Raw genomic sequence first — 22,371 nt, 5'->3', positions numbered from 1 at the left:
GAGAATAATGCCACATAATGGAGCAGCATGTGAAATTATAACAATAAATCTGTAAAAAAATATGTGCTCTATCTCTTTCTTTCCATCTCCTTCTCCTTCTCCCTTAAAAACTCTACCTAATGAGTTTGCGCAAACCTATTTTTAAGCTATATTTCACGTACTCTTCCAATGTAATATTTGTCACCACATCCAGACCTACAAACAAAAGTATTAAGGTATGGCCCCGAACAAACTTCTCCATTATATTATTCTCACAGAGATAAGGCTTCTGTAAAAAAAGAAATTAATTTTATAGGTCATCAGAATAATGCTTACTACATTTGTTCTCTTAAACTTATGACAAATACTTTCACAACAAAGGATGCACATAATTTGAAATTTGAAATTATATGCAGGGAAAGAACAAGGGTTTTGGAATCAGAGCTGTGTTTGAATTCTTGCTCCACCACTTTTAAGCTGAGTGACTTTTGGGGGAGAAGGAATTGATTCTCTTAGCTTGTTTCCTCACGTATAAAATGAGAATATTAGAATTTATATAAGCATTAAGTTAGATACTTTATGTAAAGCATCTATACAATGTCTAGCACGCAAAAGAGGCTTATTAATGGCAATTACTGTCATTAATTATTTTAGTAATTATCCTCCTCCTCGTTATTATCAGTATTACATTAATCTTTCCAGTATGTCCCTGAGTTTTACATACTGGTTTCCTGCCATATCCATTTTATTTATTTATTTTTACAAATATTCAGTAGGTATTATAGTTCACAGTAGGTAGTATGTGACACAGTGTGAGATGTACAAGACTAAATCTCTGCCTCAGATACAGAGAAAGACACGAAGAAAGAGTAGCTGCATAGGACACAAGTGATTAGTAGCATCGGGTGATACCCAGTGAAGCTTACTGATAGGGTGGTTCTATGGAGAAAAACAAAGGCTTGTAAGAAGCGGCATCTTTCAAGCTAAGCCTTGGAGGAATGTCAGAAGACAAAAAATGAGCGGGAATTCCAAGTAGAGGAAGTTTCATGAAGAAAAGAATGGTTAGAAAGCAGAGGCACATTCAGAGAATATCAGGCAGTACGTCTGAAAGAAAAAAAAACTTTGTTTTAGTGGAAATGTTTGCATCCTGCCATGTGAAAAATTTTGGACTTACTTGTTAAGCAATGGGACACCAGTGAAGATTTGGTTTGTCGTTCAGGAACGTATATTCACTGTAATAGTATCTCGATAATGACGTGTATAATATCCTTCGGTGTAAAACATACTGATTAAAGATCAACTGATTGAAAATTAATGTATGTATAAAGTTTCTGAATTTTCTGTAGCCAGTCTATAAGTCAAGTCTAAGCACCACTGATAGGAAAATTAAAGAGCTCAAGTAGTCAAAGAATGATATATTCAAGGAAGATGTTACTTTCTAATTCATGGCAGCACACATGCTTGATGACTTCCTGCCTTCTTTGCAGTCTTGAAAAGAGAGTTCTTCCAGCAATAATCCACAAGTTAAGAGCAACTCATCAGCCTGTCAAAAATGGAAAGATTGAATATCCTTAAGTACCTAGTTATATATTTTACTAGCACTTGCTACAAAGAGTAAAACATTTAATTGCTTTTTTCCTTCTCTAGTCTAGAAAAATAAACTTCACAAAGTTTTAAAAAAAAAGATGAAAACAAAATTATCACACAAGGGAAATACCTGGTTATGAAGAAAAGAAACAGAAATAATCGAATTACGTGTTGAGAAAGAAAAGTGATTGGCTTGGTGAGAATTTTATTTGTTTTTCCGTATTTATTCTGGATAACTAATAAGTAGGATGGGACCAAGTTATCTGTAGTTGAAACTTGAACATAATTGAAATAACAGAATTACCTAAGGCTTAATTTATATCATGGTTTAGAGAATTTATTCTATAATGTATAATAAAAGAAATGGACCCATTCCCTTATAAAATAACAAAAGATATTGTATTCTAGGCTTGAAATACATTTGGATATAATAGAGAATTTCAACCGAAACATATATAGCCTGAAGTGTGTGTAGTGTTTTCCTTTCCTTCTAAGCTTCCGTGGCCTCAAATGCAAGAAACACCTTCTCTTTATGGTACATAAAAAACACAATTGACAGAGAATTCCTCTTATCAGTAGGTCAAAAGCCCACTCCATAGCATTTTCCTATTAGAAGGTCTTGAATGTTCTGCTGGGCCATAAAATAAATAAATTAATAAATAAATATTTTTGGCCACAGATGTACGATATTCCAGTTGAAATTTTATTCTAAAAATTATACTACTGAGCTTTATCTGTATTTCCCATGGCTGCTACCCTGCCCTGCATATTTTTGCATTGAATACTGAGCTCTTTACCAGATAGTAAAGAAAAGAACGGTTAGCTCAGGAAACAAATTGAAGAACTTCTATGGCAACTCAGAAATTTCAATCTAGGGCTTGGGGTGGGCAGGGATAATCAATTAAATGATTATCTCTGTGTGTTCAAGCAACAGGTAAATTAAAGGAAAACTGCAAGAGACCAATTAATAATGGATATTATGAAGACTATGAGCTTATAATGTAGAGTTAAACATTATCAAAAAATAACAGCTCATCTTTTGGATATGGATGATGCTGTTACCATTATTAATTCTATCATGCAATTCAAATCAAAATCAAATCCTAAGTACTTAATTCAGGTGTACGAATCTATAAAATGTACAATGGTATTTAACTTTTAAAGCATATATAAAGATATCTTTATATCAGAAAGCATGTTAAGCTTCTAAATATTTTATTTTACTGAAGCAGATGTTTCTGTGATTATCAGTGACTTGGTATTCTAAGAAAACACAAACAAAGTACATTTATGACATACAGTCATGAGGTGTGACTAGCAAGTAATGCATCTGATTTGTCAACAAGCATACTAAGAACTAGTGAACATCCAAATGAGTGTTATATTTCCAAGCAGCCACTTTGGGAGATCAGATGCATTTCAGGGGTGTTGCTATTGCTCAAAACATTTGAAACTTCTTTAGAATTGCTGTCAGAAATAATTTATGAAGCATACAAAACTCAGGCTCATTGCTTTATAAATTACGTCTCATATAGAAGTAGCTTGAGGCAAAGCAAAATCTAGAAAATATAATTTTCTTTTTTATTTTTAAAAGAAAACAAATTTTGTATTTTTTAGTTCCCAAAATAAACTGTTTATTTAACTCCATCATATAAATCTAGGAAGATAATTGTTTTAAAAAAAATCCTCCTTTCCCTCTTATAATATGAATAGGAACATAATACGGACTAACGATTAATGGAATTTTGTTGTGTACTGGCCCTCATATCTAATTCCATTCTCATTGGTTTCCCCCTTGACCTCCTTGGCAAATTGCCCAGTATTTTATCAGTTTTAATTCTCCTTAACTTCTCTGTGTCATCTGACACTCTAGAGCATCCTCAACTTTTCCCACATGCTGTTAACAGTGTTATTAAAGGAAATCCCACACCACTGGATATTCTTAATCTTTCTCTGACTTATTGTGTCTCCTTCTCTAGTTCGATTTTCCCAGTGTATTCCTGAAATGTAGGTATTGTTCTAAATTCAGTACTTAATATTTAAATATTAAAGAATTAAATATTTAATAAATAATTAATCCCCGCATTCTCTGCTTTCTCTTTCTGTGTTATTTCTCATGTTAAACACCATCTAACGGGTTTCACTATCATTACTACTTAACTGCCAAGTCCCACCACTCAACCTCACTCCATCCTTACTGGTGTATAACTTTAAGCAAGTGATTTAACCCCTCTGAGTTTCAGTGTTAGTTTCCTCGTATGTAAAATGAGTACTATAATAATAATGTATATCTTATAGAATAGGAGCCAAGGAGATAATGCTTGAGAAGTACTTGTTTCTAATACATTTTAAGTGCTCAATTATTGTAACTATTTTTTTTCAAAACTCTTTAGACATCCTAACTTGATGCCATACGATCAATTACATACGTTAAAAATACGGACATGGTATAGACATTTACACAAAGATAATACAGTATGCTTTTACTTAGATTACATTATGAAAGTACCAGTACTAAATTTTTATTTTTAAATGATTTCTCCTACTTTTAGCGGTGAAGTGTTAAGTAAAAGGCAGTAGTGTTTTAGGCAGGCTAATAGATAAGTCTAAGATGTAGAAGCTCTGTATTTTCTTTGAGGAGGCTATAAAAACGTTGCAACCTCTATTCGCACAAGAAAGTCAGTTAAACTGTCCGGTAAACGTTATGTGTTTATCTCTGTATTTTCTAATACATATTATCTGCCTCAAACTTGCTTTTCTTTTGATATGTCTGTTATCACCAGTGGAAATACCATCTTTCGGGCCATCAGGTTTGAAGTGTGGTCAATTGGCATGGCCCTCCCATCCCCTGTAACAGGCACCATCTTTACGCTGTTTAGTTTTCCATCCCTCTGCTATCGCCCCTGCCCAAACCCTTGTCATCTCATGTCTCCACCACTGTACTATAGTTTTAAGTCTCCTGCCTACCTTTACTCACTCATTCTTGCAATTTATCCCACAAACCCACACCCTTTTATATTAAGTTTCCAAAAATACTGATTTCTGTTTCATCCTGTCTTATAAAATTTTGTATTCCTAGACCACCTATCATGATTTCTTAAATAATGTATGCACTCAAAAGAGGTGCAGAATAAATGTTATACCCTTGCTCAGAAACCTCCATTGGTTACATGATAGTAAAATTGCCCACAAGATGCCCCATACTATTATCTTAACCATGGTTTCTGTGAATGTCAAGTAAGGAAAAAGGGAACAAAACACATATATATAAATAGCATTATGCAAGATGTTTTGTATGTTTCCTTTATAATCATACAATAATCTGCGAAAAAAGTAGTATTTCCATTTAGTAGCAAAGAGATGAATTACTGTCCAAGGTTACTGCTCAGCAGGAAGGATTTACACTTGAATATAAACCCCAGTGCTCTGGTCTAAAAATTTATGCCTATTTTATTACATTCCTATCTTCTTTTAAACAAGTTTTTAAAGATTGGAGTTCCCTGGGAGTATTACTATCCTATTGCTTCTGTGACAAATTGCCCAGAGTTAGTGATTTAAAACAATGCAAATTTATTTTCTTAAACAGTTTTGAAGGTCAGAAGTCCAAACAGTCTCACTGGGCTAAAATCAAGGAGTTCAGCATAGATAGTTCCTTCAAACCTCTGAGGGGAGAACCTATTTCCTTGCCTTTTCAGCCTCTGGAGTCCACCTACAATCCTTGGATCTTGGCCCCATCTTTGTATCACTCCAACCTTTTGCTTCTGTCCTCAAATCTCCTGCTACTGACTTTAACCTTCTCTCCTCTTTCTTATAAAGACCCTTGTGATTACACTGGGCCAGTTTAGATAATCCAGGCTAATCAACATCCCCTTTGCCATGTAGGGCAACACATCCACAGGCTCCAGGGATTAGGATGTGTATATCTTTGGGGGACTATTGTTTAGCCCACCACACTGGGTATGAATTCTGATAACGGAACCGGAACTTCCTTGGACTAAGAACTGGGGATACTTCAATGCCCCAACAGTATCTATATATGGCAATCTTTTGACAATATGTATTGATCACAATAAAAAATCACTCAGCCTAAGAAGATAGTTTATTTCCTCAACTGCTGATTGTATTATGAACGTTTATTTTGATAAACACAATCCCTACTAGTTTCTCCTAAACAATTAAAAAACCTTGAAGAGGCACAGAAAGTGTACATTAAACAAATAATAACCATGGGTTGTGGAAGGGTTTTTAAGAAATCATATGCTTGCAACTGCATTGAACTCAAAACAGAAATTTTATTTTTTTGTTTTTAAGTTTTGATTAAAAATAGGCGTATTCATGGTTAATATGGCTTATAGAGTTAGCATGGTCTTTACCAAGAGCATCTTTAAATTTTGACATTTTATTTTCCAAACTGTACTATGTTCAAGATATTATGAAGTTACTACTTCATTAGCCCTCTAGCCTCCAGCAAAACAAAAGTCAAAATATGTTTAATGATACAGTTTGTACATATCATAAGAACACTACTTAATGGAGCTAGAATTAACAAAATGAATCAAGCTAATTGATAATATCCCTTCTTAACGATACATTGACTTTTTAGGTCAGCTCCTCTGCTGTCAGTCTCATTAGCCCAGGGCCACTTGCAGACTAGGAACCCACTGGCATTTCTGTAGTGAAGTAAATGGGGATATTTCATGGCTAAGTCAGAGAGAACTTCAGGAGGCAGATCTGCCTTCTTCTGCCTCCTTTCTTTTTCCATCCTGAAAATTATCTTTCGAGAGTGCTTAATTTAGATAGATACTGGTAGAATTTTACTAGCAGACTGTCATGTCTTTCTCCCACAGAGTGGCTGGTGGGTTTGAACCACTGACCTTTCGGTTAGCAGCTGAACCCTTTCACCACTGTGACACCAGGGCTCCACCTTAAACTTCAGCATTGCATAAACAGTGGCATAAAATGATATGAGATACATGGTTAAAAGTAATGAAGAAATGCATGGTATTAAACTATAAAAAACCTGCATAATTTGAAAATAAATGTAAAATGCCTTGTTCTAGAACATTTAAATCCTTACATAAAATTGGAAAATTACTTAAGCATATATAGTTGTTTAAGTTAAGTGTATTAAATTTAAAATTTTCCTTAGATTTTCTGAAAATCAAAGAGCAGAAGGAAAAAAATAAAAAAGATCTCCCAGACAGGTCAAAGATCTAATGTGGACATTAAAAAAAAGTGTGTGTACACACTTTTTCTTTAATGTTCACATATACTTATATACATATATTTATATATATTCATATAGATATACATATACACATGTGTGTGTATATATACACATATGTATATATATATACATATGTATATGCACATGTATAGTATTTATGTAATACATTTACTCCTCACTTATTGACATGGTTAGATTCCAAAGACCAGGTCATTACGTGAAAATTGGCATTATGCAAAAATGGAGGATGACCACATCAGATCACGAAACGGAGGATGACTATATAACTGCCATAACTGCCAAAATACATCATTATGTAACTGCCAAACTACAGAGAATCATGACCCAGCCAAGCTGACTCATATCCTTAACCATTACAGGCAGCGTTACTCTTACCTCGCACCTCAGCATTCTTTACTGCCAGAAGTACGTCATTAATGCACAAAATAGTTGGATAGTTTTTTTTACAATTGTTGTAAATGCAAAACTTTGGATAACGAGATAGTTGATAGGTGAGGAGTAGGTGTATATTATATATATCTACACTATAGATAGATATAAACTTAGTTTTGCTGAGTTGGTTTAACCTCATATGAACAATAACTGTCTTGTCTTGTAAACTGATGTATACGAACTTTAGAAACCAAACTTTCAAATGGAATTTTTTTCAGTTATGCCACAGAACTTGGAGAAATGTCACATTTATTCGAAGAGTTATTTGTTACTTAGAAGTGTAAGTGTTTTGACCGTGAAAAGTTAACAACATAATGAAAAAGGCTGAGAATAGCATGATTTAAAGAATGCCAATTTGTAACCCAGGGGATAGGTATTTGCATACTAATTGTAATGTTCCTGCTGTCACATTACCTTCAGCTTGAAGATCAGTCAAAAAGAGAAATTCGGCATCATCTGTGACAGTCAGACAGTGGAACGAAAAATGCCAGTGAAGTGAGTTGCTGTTTAAAGCTATTTTTATCTCAGAAGATGTACAAATGAAACACTTGAGTCTTCATTAGTCTAGATGTTTGGTTTCCTTCATGTATGATAAATATGCTAATTGTCATCTTTCTTTCTGATTTTTTTTCTCCTTTCTCCGTTGATTTCCTCTTCTTTTCTAAAATATGTCAGCAGTACTCAGTTTGCTCTTGCAGTTTGTACTTGCTGAGATGAACAGAGGTTATAAAGCGGTGAAAGATCACTGAGCACTCTTTATGTGATGCTTTTCAAAATTATTCAATGAGTTATATACACGAGATATATATAATCCTTGCATAAATTCTTTGTTATCACAATAGTTACTGAGGAACTTTAAAATGGATATTAAATGCCGGGTAAGAAAGCAGCTGTCACTTCCATGAGCACATGGACTCCTAGCTTGAATTTTCCTTTCTCCAGCACACGGCTAATTGAGTGTGAACAGCTAAGTTGTTGGATCTTACATTTTTTAATGCAATACAACTGGTTCTAGCTGGCACAATTAGCAAGATAACTGGTGGCTTTCACGCAGTTCCCATCTGGCCTGGCTCTTCTCTGGACACATAATACGGGTACTGCTGGCCTTGATGGCACTTGCTTAATGAAGAAAACAGAAAGGAAACCCTATGAAATACTAAGTGCAATTTGGGCTCCAGATACACAGTGGATTTTCATGGCAAATCAGACACCCCAAAAAGTTACACTGATTATGCATAACACTTTCATAGGAAATTAAAAACTTGTAAAATTGAGAAGAGCCAGACAAACTCTCTATTAGAGTTACAATTGAAATCCAAATAAAAAGGGTGAGAAGGAGGGACAAGAAATGAGGGAGTGAGCAAATTGTCCATTTACTCAAGATAACACAAGTAGGTAAAAATCAGCCAATTCAATACAGTTCAAACCAGTCACCCCTCTTTTTTTCCAAGTTTTATTTAGTAGATTTGTCTCAACATATATATGGCATAATTATATATTTTTTAAATATAAAATCATATTTTTAACTGATAGGTAACTTAAGGAATATTCTATTTTTACTTGATAATGTCCAAGCTTTAAGAATCTTTGCCTTCTGAAAACTTAAACTCTCTATTGAGTAACCAATTACTGCAACTTAACTCTTATTTGGAGGAACTATTTGTGTGAAGTGTGATAAATACAGAAAGATGTCACAGAAAAATTCCTGTAAAATTATTTATTATAACTATTCCCAAACATGGATAAAATGCAAACATATCCATATTGACTCATTTGTTTTAGGAAGAAATGTAGAAAGAGTTTGAGTTACAAGCATATACACTGAATGTTTGAATACTAACTCTGCCAATTGATATATGTGTGATATTGTACCTATTATCAGCAATTTTAGAGTCTTTACTCATTAATAATATGGAAACAATACAGACTTTGTCATTTTCAAGGTTAAATAAGGTAAAGTATATGACTTGCTTAGCACATGTACAATACGCTGGAACTATCCAATACATTGTCAAGCATTGTAGCGCTATTATAAACATTTTTTTCAGTTTAATCCATATCCAGCAATGATTTCATCCTTCCACAGAGTTACAAATATATTAGAAACCCAAACCTGAAAAATTTTGAAGGCAATCAGCAAACATTATTCCTTAAAATAGTTGCAAGTTAACTGATTTCTGAAAAGTAAATACTGCGTTACCATCAACACTTTCAGCATATCAGACAGAATTAAATCGGCTGGGTGAGAAATAGGTTAGAAAGTAGTTAGCTGAGAGCATTCCAAGCATTATCATGCACTGGCTGGGGTATTCCTTCAGAAAGTCGAAGGCAACTTTTCCCTTTATAGCAACTTCAGTATTTTGTGGACCTTAATTTATACTATTCCAGTATCTCTAATTCTACCGTCTAAAATATTTTATATCTGTATTTATATCTGCAGAATATCAATTATATTCTAATATCTCTCTTTAATTCAAGCCATTAAGAATTTTTCTTTTGCCTTTGGTGCCACACTATCTCCCCAATTTTTTTTTTCTGTTTTTACTCTCTTATGACATCAATGAACATAATACAAATAGCTACCATTTATTGCATTTATTGAACAGTTCCAATCCACAGAGACTCCTTCAGCCAATAAACTCTTCACTGAATATTTGTTTTGCTTTTGCATTAGCCCAAACCTGGCTCTCTGTAAAGGACATTCCTTGTACTTAAGCTTTTGTCCTAGTTACCTAGTGCCGCTATAACAGAGGTACCACGAATTGGTGCCTTTAACAAACAGAAATATATTTTCTCACAGTCTAGGAGGTTAGAAGTCCGAATTCAGGGCACCAGTTCTAGGGGAAGGCTCTCTCTCTCTGTTGGCTCTGGGGGAAAATCCTTGCCTCTTTTTAGCTTCTGTTTCTTGGTTGCTTGGGGATCTCCTGTGGCTTGGCATCTGTCTTCCCTCAACTCTGCTTGCTTCTCTGCTCTTTTACATCTCAGAAAGGATTGATTTAAGACACACCCTGTAGTTACACTGCCTCATTAACATAACAAAGACAATTCATTCCCAAATGGGATTATAACCACTATACCCAAAACCCATTGCCATCGAGTCCATTCTGACTCATAGTGACCCTATAAACAGAGTAGAACTGCCCCATAGGGTTTCCAAAGAGAGGCTGGTGGATTTGAACTGCCAACCTTTGGGTTAGCAGCCGTATCTCTTAAGCACTGAGCCATCAGAGCACCATAATTACTATAGGAGTTAGAATTTACAGCACATATTTTTTGTGGGACACAATTCAACACACAACAGTCTTTTAAAATGAATGTTGTCCATTTTCTCCTACCTCACAGACCTCAGGGTTGAGAGTGAGGTTGATGGTCTATCACTCTTAACTGATGTTTCCACATCACTTTTCTGCTACCCTGGCCCTAAACAGATAAGACCTTGAAGCTCACGCTATTCAGCTATACCTTTCTCTAATCCTGTCATCACTGTCATCTACTAGCATCTTGAAAATCATTGCCCCTCTTCCACTGTAGCTTTCGATTTCAATACCCTGCTAACAGGCCGAACTTCAATCTACTAATAGAGACATTTTTAGAGTACGTGAAATTTACATACCCATATTATAATTTTAGCACTATTTGATAGAATTTCTACTAGACCTGATATTATATGGAATACAGCATAAGCTTATTCACATAACAGTTTTATAGTGTATAAAACTCTTAATGTAAAATTAAATCTCTGATTGTGTCCCATCCCCCATATTTGAAAGGTGGAAATTGAACACCACAAATCACTTAAATTGTCCTTTTGGAAAAAAAAGTTCTATTTCAAAATGAGAATCTTGTGTTCCCAAGATGAAGTAAATCAGCTGTCCAAAACTGGGAAGGAAATTTGAGATAGGAAAGAAATGTAAGTGATAGAAGATAGCAAAATGAGTTGCCAGTCACAGAGACACCTCTATGTGTCTTCTACGAGGACAACTACTATTATCCAAAAACACAAGTACAATTGCAACAACAGAAGGGCACATGATCCTCCACCCTAACAAGAAATTATAAAAACTACAGCAAATTACAGAAAGTCCTAGGACATGAAAGATTAGAGATTGCTTCACATTAGTACAGTTAAGATTAATCACTTCGATATGCTAATACAAAATTTTATAAGAATGGAAAGATATTAATTCTCTCTGTTGTATTAACAAAAATTTTAATACACCTAAAATTAAAACCTGTTGCCATCGAGTCAATTCCGACTCATAATGACTGAATAGGACAGAGTAGAACTGCGCCATAGGGTTTCCAAGGAGCGGCTGGTGGATTCCAACTGCCAACGTTTTGGGTAGCAGCTGAATGCTTAATCACTGTGCCACGAGGGCTCCAACCATAAATTACATGATCATTTTCTGTAATTAGGTCACTTGCACACCACAGCTACATAATTCACGACGGTGTTTCCTGGGCAGAAGGTGCTTTCTATGAATGGGGGTTTATTTCATCAGAACCTTTGTTTATTAAGGAGAACAATGTATGATATATTTGCATCTCAGAAATTCACATCTTAAACATGATTTATTATTTCTGCACCAGGTCCCCAAAGTATACCTTCTTCAGAATACTTAAGTCTATAAATTTTTGACTGCTTTGGAAAAGATATTACTCTGTTCTGAGATGCCTAGATTTAAATAAATCAGCCCAGAACCAGAAGTATACCAGTCTAAGGAGAAATAAAGGCTACCTCAGAGTGGGCAAAGACTCTTCAAAATACTGGGACAAACATTTTCAATATTATCATGTTAGAAATTCTTCATCAAATCTTTTTCGAACTTTCTTGAGATGCATAGAGTAATGTCACATAAATTAACAATAATATATTCGTAACTGAGAAGATATATCTACTGCTCCACAGAACAATAATCAATAACTCTTGTCTCTTCATGAGAGTTTGAGAATTTTCAAATATTGTTAGCACTGTCAGTTAGATTAACATACAAGTTGCTGATGTTGAATCACATCACACTTTGTGTTGCTGTCTCTGTCCACTGTAGGAAAACATACAATTTTTGTTGGCCTTTGTGTGGTTTGATTGATAGTGCAAAGCTCATTTAAATGATATAATTCAACAAATACACATAGTCAAATATTACTATAGGTCATAGAAGAAAAAGATCACAATGCTATTGTCAAGGGTAGATGTTGTTTCTACAGGTCACCACCCTCAGAAGCAATGGCGTGGTCAGAAAACATGGACACACTTTTAGCCAACCAAGGTAAGATCCAACTAATAAAAAGTTTTAAAATACAATCGTTAAATGTAAATAGTTAAATTTTGAAAGTTGGAGGCGTATTATAAGGTATGAGTTCGAGCACGTATTTGAAGTATAAGAGTCCTAACAGTCTCATAAGTATATACAGGTCCACCGTCTAAATGGAATTAGTTTGGGCTTAAAATAAGAAAAAATTGTAGAAATTCTAAACATTAAAAGAGAAAGAAAGTTCCAAATAGCTGATGAAAAGTCTGTCACTTCCTTGGACTCACTATTATTAGATGCATATAATTACTGACTTTAGTATGAGTTGGAAAAAAAATACGAACTATTGAAAATTTGAAAATTTAGTTAAATTACTTGTTTCATGTCTTCGATGCTACAATAATTTTTAAAATATTTATTTCAACTCAGTTAATCTTAATTTCAGTAAATACAAAAATAAATGTAACTGTATATATGCATAGACATATATTGTGTATGTATATATACTTAATATGATGGATCAATAAAGGAATTTTGGTTAATTATAAATAAAACATCCCAGGATTTGACACAAAATAATTATACACAAATGTTGTTGTTGTTAATTGCCATCGAGTCAATTCCAATTCAAGGCAACCCCATGAGTGCAGAGTAGAACTGCTCTATAGGGTTTTCAAGGCTGTGACCTTTTGGAAGCAGATTGCCAGGACTGTCTGCTGAGGCATCTCTGGGTGGATTCGAATCACCAACCTTTTGGTTAGTAGTCAAGCATTTGACCATTTGTGCCACCCAGGGCCCCAATAATACATAAATAATCATTTACAAGTGTATCTAAATCTTTTGTTTATATTATAAATATTCTTGCTTTGCAGCAGTTCTATCTAATATGGGAGGGGTGGGGGGAGACTATAGGGAAATATATAGAAAATGTTATTTAAAATGTAGTATTGTTTGCAGAACAAAAAGTTCCATGGGTAGCACAAATGATTTGCACTCAACTACTAATCTAAAAGTTGGCAGTTGTTTCCACAACAGCACTGTGGAAGAAAGACCTGGTGATCTGCTTCCATAAAGATTACAGCCAAGAAAATCCTATGGAGCAGTTCTCCTCTGTAACACAGGGGGTCACCATGAGTCAGAATCAACTTGATGGCTATGAATATTTTAATTGTGTGTAGTAATCAAACGAGGTTTTCATTTTAATTCATAAAGCAAAAAAAAAAAAGACAAATTAGAAAAGTTTAAAACATGATAAAGCTGAATAAATCTTCATAGCTGTTTATTTGCATGTAAAGTTAGATTGAATTAAATGAAATTAGATTCTATGATTGTTTGATTTTTAGATGACTATTTCCTAAATCATTAACATAAAATAATCTGCAAAATCCCCAGAATCCATCTAAGGACATATATGAAGGACATCAAGGATATATAATTGCATTTTTATATAAGTTTTGAGCAGCGTTTCTTTTTTCCTTAAGTGTATACCCATTCAGACTAGTTTGCTACAGCCTCATGAAAGTGTCTCTACAGGCTGTGACTTGGCTAGCTCTGGAGTGGAGGAGTTCTCCATGGCAGCACCACAGAACTAACGTGGAGGGTGCTGAGCTGGAGGCAAATGCTCTGTCTGCATACCTCCTGGGATTTGATATTTCATACCCACATAAAGTAGAAAAGTCACAGATTCATCTAACCAGCTCTTTGGTTTTGCCTTTTATAATACCAGAGAAAAAGCTTATATGTCTTTTAATGCTTTAGACAGTCAAACAACTCACTAAATTGCCTAATTGTTTTGTGGACTTGAGGATACGCCTTCTATTGTGTACCGGGCAGAGGCATTAGTGTAGATTTCACCTATTGCTGACTCATTGCATTCAATCTGCTGCCATTCCACACTGTGGAGACTGCCCTCAGATAATATGATTTTCATCATATGTAGGATATTATTCCAAAGTCACTTGACGTCTTTTGAACTTTCAAATTGGATAGAAGAATAGTTCAGTAAAATATTGGGTCCAAGCAGAGATAACTAACTCTGGCTTTAGTTGTTTATTCTGTCCCATTGTGTCCTAAACCAAGCAATGAGAGAAAGGAAAAAGAAGATAATTGTTAGTTCAAATTAGCCCTTCATTAAAACTGTAGGATGGGAGAAATGATAACTGTTTATTAATCTCTAACTTCCCATCACTCTGGGATGCTTTCAGATAATCCTCATGGGGTCAAAAACTTCATACAACTTAATAACACACATCAAAATATTGCCAGTCATGAATCTACAATATTTTTTCAGTATTATTAAAGTATAATTTATCCGGTACCTAAAATAGGTGTTTACTATAAATTCTGTTTAGACTCCTAAATTTGTCATTATTTGGACCAAATGCAGGGCAAATTCTAATTTAATGTTACAAAGAGGATTTGTATAACCTAAATTTATATCACAGAATCTTCTTCGATGCATTTTTAAAATGCAAAAGAAACTGTGAGTAACTGAATTTATATATAGCACTCACATAATGAATGACGTCCACACTCTCAAGATTTTCTCTTGAGAATTTTAAATGTTACTTGATAATCTCTTGCAATGACTTGTTATTTCATCTCTATTTCAAAAAAATAAAAATAAAAAACACCATTGGATCTATTTTAAATCCAGTGTTTTTGAACACTTTAATCTTGCTCCAGGAAGCTCCTTGCTAAACTTCAATTTTTTCTTCCTACCTGCATCAACCCCCTAACAACTAACTTAGGCTCCTTCTCCATAAACTTTTATGTTTTATTTTTCTCTAGTCAATTTCTTTTCTGGTCTCCTAATAATCCGTGCACTTATTTTTCCCCTACTTTGGAAATGGAAGGATTACCTCTCTGAGCTGGCGGTCAGAAAAGAGCTGCTTTGAACTCATTTGAACTCATGCAAATAGGGCCCTCCTGGCAGGTAGAGAAAACCCAGACATTTTGGAAAGCAAATCTCTCTAGGTTGCAAAAGGGCTGATGTAGGTTTTCCTTCTTAGGGACACACAATCTCACTTATATGCAGATACGGCTGTCAGAAGAGTGTAACCATGAAACTGAATTATGTGACCTTAAGGTATTGGCTCAGTCCATTCAACAGAGGGAACCTGATCTGATATTACTAATTTTCTGTCTAAGTAGAGGTACTCTTAACCATATTCAGACCTAAAATATTTAGCAAGAATTACCTGCTCAAATGAGCTCTAGTTTACCAAAGAAAAATATTTCCGGGTATATTTCTATAGGGGAAGTAGCGAAGAAAATGTCCGAATAGGTGATAAGAAACTCAAAAGTCTGTAGACACAAGGACTAAACGTGCAGATTTGGCTGCAAGTAAGATGACAGAGAGACATGGAACCTATGGGAATCACAGAGTGCAAGCCCTACTTATAATTATTAAATTTTAAAAATGTATATAACAGTCAAGCCAAGCAAACAAGCTTGCAGGTAAATGGGCCCCAGTTGGCAGTTCCTGGTCTAAAGTTTCTGGAGAAGTGCATGGTTAGGAGAATACAAGGGAAGGAGCAGGAGGTAAACACCAAGCATAGGCTACGTAGGAACAGGTAACCACAAGGGAGAGTGGGAGCAATCACTGTTTTACTTCAGGCAACACTGGGGAAAAGCCCACGTACTTGCCTTTTGGACTTAAAATTGCCTATCGCCACACAAAATAGAGAAGCATTCACAACAAATATCTTCACCAATTACTTTCTTGATTTTAAGATTACGATTGGCTATTATATTCATCCAAAACAATAAATGATAGCCATTCCTCCTTTGCTTTAAGCCAAACCAACATATTCTAACTCCTTAGCATAAAATTGTGTTTCTTCACCAAATCATAGCACATACATATTCCTACCTGAAGTTAGTGTTACATCATTAACTGGACCTGGGCTTAATGTAACCAAAAAAAAAATCAAATCCATTGCTGTCAAGTGGATTCTGACTCATAGTGACCCTCTAGGACAGAGTAGAACTGTCCCATAGTGTTTCCAAGGAGCAACTCGTGGATTTGAGCTGCTATTCTTTTGGTTAGCAGCCAAATGCTTAACCACTGCGCCACCAGACTTAGTGTAATGGGTCTAAACAGCAAAGTCCATGGCGTTTCCTATGAAGTAACCACCACTGAGACCTGCTCTTAAATGCAACTCCTTGATTTTTCAGATCAAGGAAGAAAAAGTAAAGGTCTACTTTGTCAATGCAGAAAATATACACAAAAATAGAGATACAAACATTTTGTATGTATTATTACTGATTGAAAATGAGATCTTTTGAAGTTAGAAACTGAAACACGCATACATTTGTTGTATTTAGAAGGATTAGTAAACATTTGTCATTGAATACTCAATAAATGTTCATTGTATATGATGTACTCATTTCGGTCATATAACTGCTGTGTATGATATTATATAAAAGTTTTTCTTATATATTTTATAGCTGGTCTAGATGCTTTTAAAACATTTTTAAAATCAGAGTTTAGTGAAGAAAATGTAGAGTTCTGGCTTGCCTGTGAAGATTTCAAGAAAACAGAAAGTGCAGAAAAAATTGCTTCCAAAGCCAAGATGATTTATTCTGAATTCATTGAAGCTGATGCCCCTAAAGAGGTGAGTGAACTATTCCAGATAGTGAAGAGTCAACCTTTAGCGTATCTTCTACCAATTAGCAGACGTTAAATCCATCTGAATAGTAATCAAATCATCATTTTGTATTTAAATAGAAAGTGTCAGTAGATTCCAATAGAAGTTCATTAAGATAATCTTCTGGAGCCCTGGTGGCACAGTGGTTAAGAGCTCAGTTGTTAACCAAAAGATTAACAGTTTGAATCCACCAGCTGCTCCCTGGAAACCTTATGGGGCAATTCTACTCCATCCTACGGGGTCACTATGAGCAGGAATCGACTTGATGGTAACGGGTTTTTTTTTTTGGCAAGATAATCTTCATATCTTCTATCACTGATACACTGATGAATCTTCGATCACTGATTCAGTCTGTGCAAAATATTATCGATATTTGTCTTCTTTGCGTGACATGTAGGTTTTTGAAAAATAGTCTAATATCGGAAATTAAACAGCTCTGAAGTCAACTTCACAGAAATTCTTCTTAAATGTGCTGTTAAGGTTAAAGTTCAGTTTCTTTTTCCCTTTTGTAAACCATGAAGTCAAGTAAGGTCACCATGGAATAGCATTCTTGAAAATGTATTAGAAAAACAACAATGTTAACATGCAGGAAAAAAAAAAAAAAAAAACTACTAACAGTGAAAATTCTTCATTTTTAATATTCTAGATATCCAAATTATATAGTAATCTCTTACTTTCCAAAAAGGAGTTCTGCTTACCTTTATTTTTTTGATGGTGAAAATGAGCCAAAGGTGTGAGGCATGGTCTCAGGTTATTAGCACACACCTGTGCTGCTTTAAGATCAAGGAAATAGAAAGTACCTTAGAGAAAAACCTAGAATGATTTTATAATATTCCCCCAAAGTGTTTTATTTATGGAATATCTTATTTATACTTGACTAAAGTCCCAGAAACAAAGCCATGATAATCTCCACGTATCTCTTTAATGTTTAAAGTTTAAGCAAATTATATTCTGAAACTATTTTTGAGTCTCCATTGAATATATCATATGCAAAGAGTTTTTATGCATAGGTAGCAAACAAGAAACTGCATTAAACTACCAGTACAAACCTTAACCAACCTTTCAGTTAACAGCCAAGTGCATTAACCATTTGTACAACCCAGGGACTGCAAACTATTAGTACCAAAAAAAAAAAAATCAAACAACACTGCTGTCGAGTCAATTCCAACTCATATTGACCCTGTAGGACAGAGCAGAATTGCCTCATAGGATTCCCAAGGCTGTAATCTTTAGGTAATCAGACAGCCACATCTCTCCTACGGAGTGGCTGTTGGGTTCAAACTGGCAACCTTTCAGTTAGCAGCTGAGCACTTAACCACTGCACCACCAGGGCTCCTTGAAACTACTAGTACCAAACCCAAAAATACAACAGAGGTGAAATACCAATATCTTCGTAGGCAACAATAACCACATTTTCTGACCCAAATTAAGGATGCATGGTATGAGAAAGGTGATTGTACTTATGGGAACAAAAGAGAGACTAGATGAAATGCAAACACTTTCAGAAAATCTAATGCATAAAGTTGCCATATCGGTAGTTCATGTTTTAGATGGACATTAATTACTACAGCATATATTGGTCTAGTATAATGTTACAAATGTGAGCTACTGAAGCATAGCCTGGAATTCATTGTGGAAAGGAAAAAGAACTTTAACTCCTGTGGAGCTGTTTCAACATACATTTCCCAGTCACTATCCAAGAATCAATAAATAATTCCAGAAAACTGAAAATGTAGTATACAAGATTTATCAAGTTGATTAATGTATCATTCCCTGAAACGTTTTGAAATCAACGCTAAAAATATCCTATTTATTGTGGTGTTGGTATGAGAGGCCGATTTTTTTTCTTCTTTATGAATCCACCTAATTAACTGTGGTTCCTTTAGGATAACATTTGCAAACAACATGTATGAAAACTCTTCTAATAAGAAATGTAATCTTTAATTATAGCTGAATTCAAAGTTATAATGCAAATATACAATAAATAATCAATTTTCACACAACACTATTGTTTATTTTCTAATCTTCCATCTTAGTCATCTAGTGCTGCTATAACAGAAATACCACAAATGGATGACTTGAACAAATAGAAATGTATTCGCTCATAGTTTAGGAGGCTAGAAGTCTGAATTCAGGGCATGAGCTCTGGGAGAAGTCTTTCTCTGTCGGCTCTGAGGGAAGGAAGGTCCTTGTCTCCTTTCAATACCTATGGGCCCAGCATTCTTTGGAGAGCCCCATGTGTCTTGGCATTAATCTTCCCCTGAGCCTAGCAGGTTCTCAGCACAAGGACCCCGGGTCTAAAGGACATGCTCAGCTCCTGGCTCTTCTTTCTCACTGGTAGTCAGGTCTCCTTCCTCTCTGCTCGCTTCTCTCTGCTTTTATCTCTTGTAAGATAAAAGGTTGACTCAAGCAAGGGTGTGACTTGAATAAAGGTGTGACTCAAGCAAGGGTATGACTTGAATAAGGGTGTGACTTAAGTCACATCCTCTTGTAAGGTGGTGACTCAAAGTACACCCCACACTGATCCAGCCTCATTAACATATCAAAAAAAAAACCAAACCCATTGCTGTTGAGTCGATTCCAACTCATAGTGACCCTGTGGTGGCATAATGGTTAAAAGCTACGGCTGCTAACCAAAAGACTGGCAGTTGGAATCCACCAGATGCTCCTTGGAAATCGTATGCAGCAGTTCTACTCTGTCCTATAGGGTCACTATGAGTCAGAATCAACTCGACGGCAACAGGTTACTAACATATAGAGGTTAGGATTTGCAACACATCACAAAATGGAAGATAAAATTACATCAGATCACAAAACAGAGGACTACTACACAATACTGAAAATCATGGCCTAGCCAAGCTGACACATATTTTAGGAGCACACAATTCAATGCATGACACCTTTCTTTCCAAAACAATTTTTATAATAATAATTTACCTAAATAATATAATTTTATTTTAGGAAATAAAATTTGTACAGTGTTGTATAATTTTCAATCTTATTAATTCTGACTAAATCAAATATAGTTAAGTTTACAACTGTTTTCCAAAGTAATAGTTATATTGTCTCCTTGAAGTATCTCTAACAATATTTTTATTGGATATGGCAAAATTCATTGAAAACAAATAATCGTATATATTTTGGAAATAGTCATTCTCTTTCTTATTATTTACCATTGATTGTTTCCAATATTTAGATTACTAAAGAGCATTTGCCTTTTGCATTTTATATGAATCACTGTCTTCAAGGTATTCCTCAGCAGTTCATTAGTTATATGTTATATATAACACAACTGTTAGTATGTTGGTTTATTAAGCTGATTTTTTTGATTGCCTCTCGCCACAATGAAGTTATAGACTAGAAGAAGAGATTAACATGTAATAAAAACAGTTAATACATAGTAAGAAAAGTGATAATAAAACCACATTTAAAGATTATTTTTAGCACAGTGGAAAGAATGATTACTTCTACCTGGCATTCATAGAACTGTTCATGTATGAAATATGTTTTGCAAAGTAAGTCATATTTTATGAAGAGAGCAAATGAAGAATATTTTACACAGAATTCAGAGTGGTATAGCACAGAGGTACAAAACTCCCTAGTCTTTCAGGAGATTGCAATCTTTTGGGTCTTGCTAAAGTGAGCAGAAGCAGTGGGGGATGAGGTTGGAAAAGCAGGTAGCAGTAGAGATGAAGAGAGGGCAGGAAGTGTTCTAAATTTATCTAGTAGGCTGAGTTGATAAGACAGGTGATCAATTTGATGTGGAGGTTGGAAAATATGATTTTCCTCAGTAGAAAATTAATTAAAAAATGAGATTCATATGAATATATTCTCCATTTTTTCTATATTCAGTAATAGTTGTGTGACTGACTTTTATAAATAAAATTATAACCAATTTTTTTGGTAGAAAGACCAAAAATAAACTACAATAGTAACAGTCATGTTATCTAAATGTCTATTAAATCCCATTTACTTTCTTTTCAACTTCTTGTGACTTTATCTCCTCAACTATAAAATTGATAGCAAGACAATAATTTTAACTGACACAATTAGATAACTTGCAATTAAATAATATTAAGCTTACTAAATGATTTCTGTCTGTACATTGACATTACTAATGGCTGTCAATTTTCTGTCTTAATAGGCAAAGACTAAAAATTAAACTCACACATCTCTATGAGAGATGATACTAATTTCACCTAGTCTTAATGCCTTCTCTCTTACAGTCTTACTTTCTCTTTGGTTCCTAATTTAACAGGGAGTTAGTGAGATATAGTGGAAAACCAAAAGTTTGGAGTCATCTAGACCTGGCTTCAAATCCTGACCCCTCACCTGCTTAATTTTGTGGTAAGCTTTTTCATCTCTCTGAGCTTCAGTTTTCTCATCTATAAAATGAGTATAATAATACCATTCACACAGGACAGTTGTGAATGACAAATGAGATAATGTGTCTAGTTATACATAATGCAGAAGAATCTTTAAAAATCTCAATCCTTTTCTTTCTTTAAACAAGTCACCGTAAATGTCACTGAATCTACCTGAAAGCTACCACTTGTTAACCTCAAAGAATATTTGAAGACCAGCACCTCTAAGAGACTTGGTAAATGTGTGAACTTGAACACGTGCTACAAAATCATCAGGTTCCAAAAAGAGCTACTCACTGAACAAAGTGCACTTGGGTGGGTTCATGAGGAAATATGCAGGAAAAGAAAAAGGGGGGGTGGAATCTTTCTAAGAAAGAAAAGGGATCTCTTAGAAAGAAAGAGGTAAAATGTGAGTGTGTGTGTGTGGGTGTGGGTGTGAGTGAGTGTGTGTGTGTGAACTAGGTGTTTTGACTAAGCTGAAAATGAGAAAATTATTAGACAAGCAATACAGTTTTTAAAGCGTCTCTCTTTTGTACACAATGAGAACATTCGAGTGACAAAGAAGAAAAATTCTTAAACTTGTATTTGTTCTTCCTTGAACTTGGACCACTTATAATATTTGGAAAATTTTAAGGAATTACTATTATGTGATATCAAGAAAGTGTTTATCTTAGAAAATTATAAATAGTATTTTCATATCCAGCTATCTAACACATTGACATATTTTAAAACATTTTATATCATTGTTCCCTTCTACTGTAAAAATCATGATAGAATGGAAACTATGTCATTAGAGATAAATTTATTTATGTCAATTGTCATTCTTGAGATTAGAAAATTAATGCCAAAGTCATACT

The 22,371-nt window shown here is 34.6% G+C and overlaps 1 protein-coding gene across 1 annotated transcript in view; it reads left to right on the top strand.

Annotated features, from left to right (window-relative positions):
* The first annotated feature begins 7,730 nt into the window (after positions 1 to 7,730).
* RGS21 (regulator of G protein signaling 21) overlaps positions 7,731 to 22,371 on the top strand; it is a 30,440-nt gene continuing 15,799 nt past the window's right edge. The window contains exons 1-3 of the mRNA XM_004382562.1: positions 7,731 to 7,741; positions 12,440 to 12,516; positions 16,951 to 17,117. Coding sequence (XP_004382619.1) covers positions 7,731 to 7,741; positions 12,440 to 12,516; positions 16,951 to 17,117 — 255 coding nt within the window. The remainder of the gene's footprint in view (positions 7,742 to 12,439; positions 12,517 to 16,950; positions 17,118 to 22,371) is intronic.

The sequence above is a fragment of the Trichechus manatus genome, unplaced genomic scaffold (assembly GCF_000243295.1).
Source record: "Trichechus manatus latirostris isolate Lorelei unplaced genomic scaffold, TriManLat1.0 scaffold00095, whole genome shotgun sequence".
In the NCBI taxonomy this organism is placed as follows: Eukaryota; Metazoa; Chordata; class Mammalia; order Sirenia; family Trichechidae; genus Trichechus; species Trichechus manatus.
Note: the sequence above shows the minus strand (reverse complement) of the source record. Positions and strands in the feature narration are given on the sequence as shown.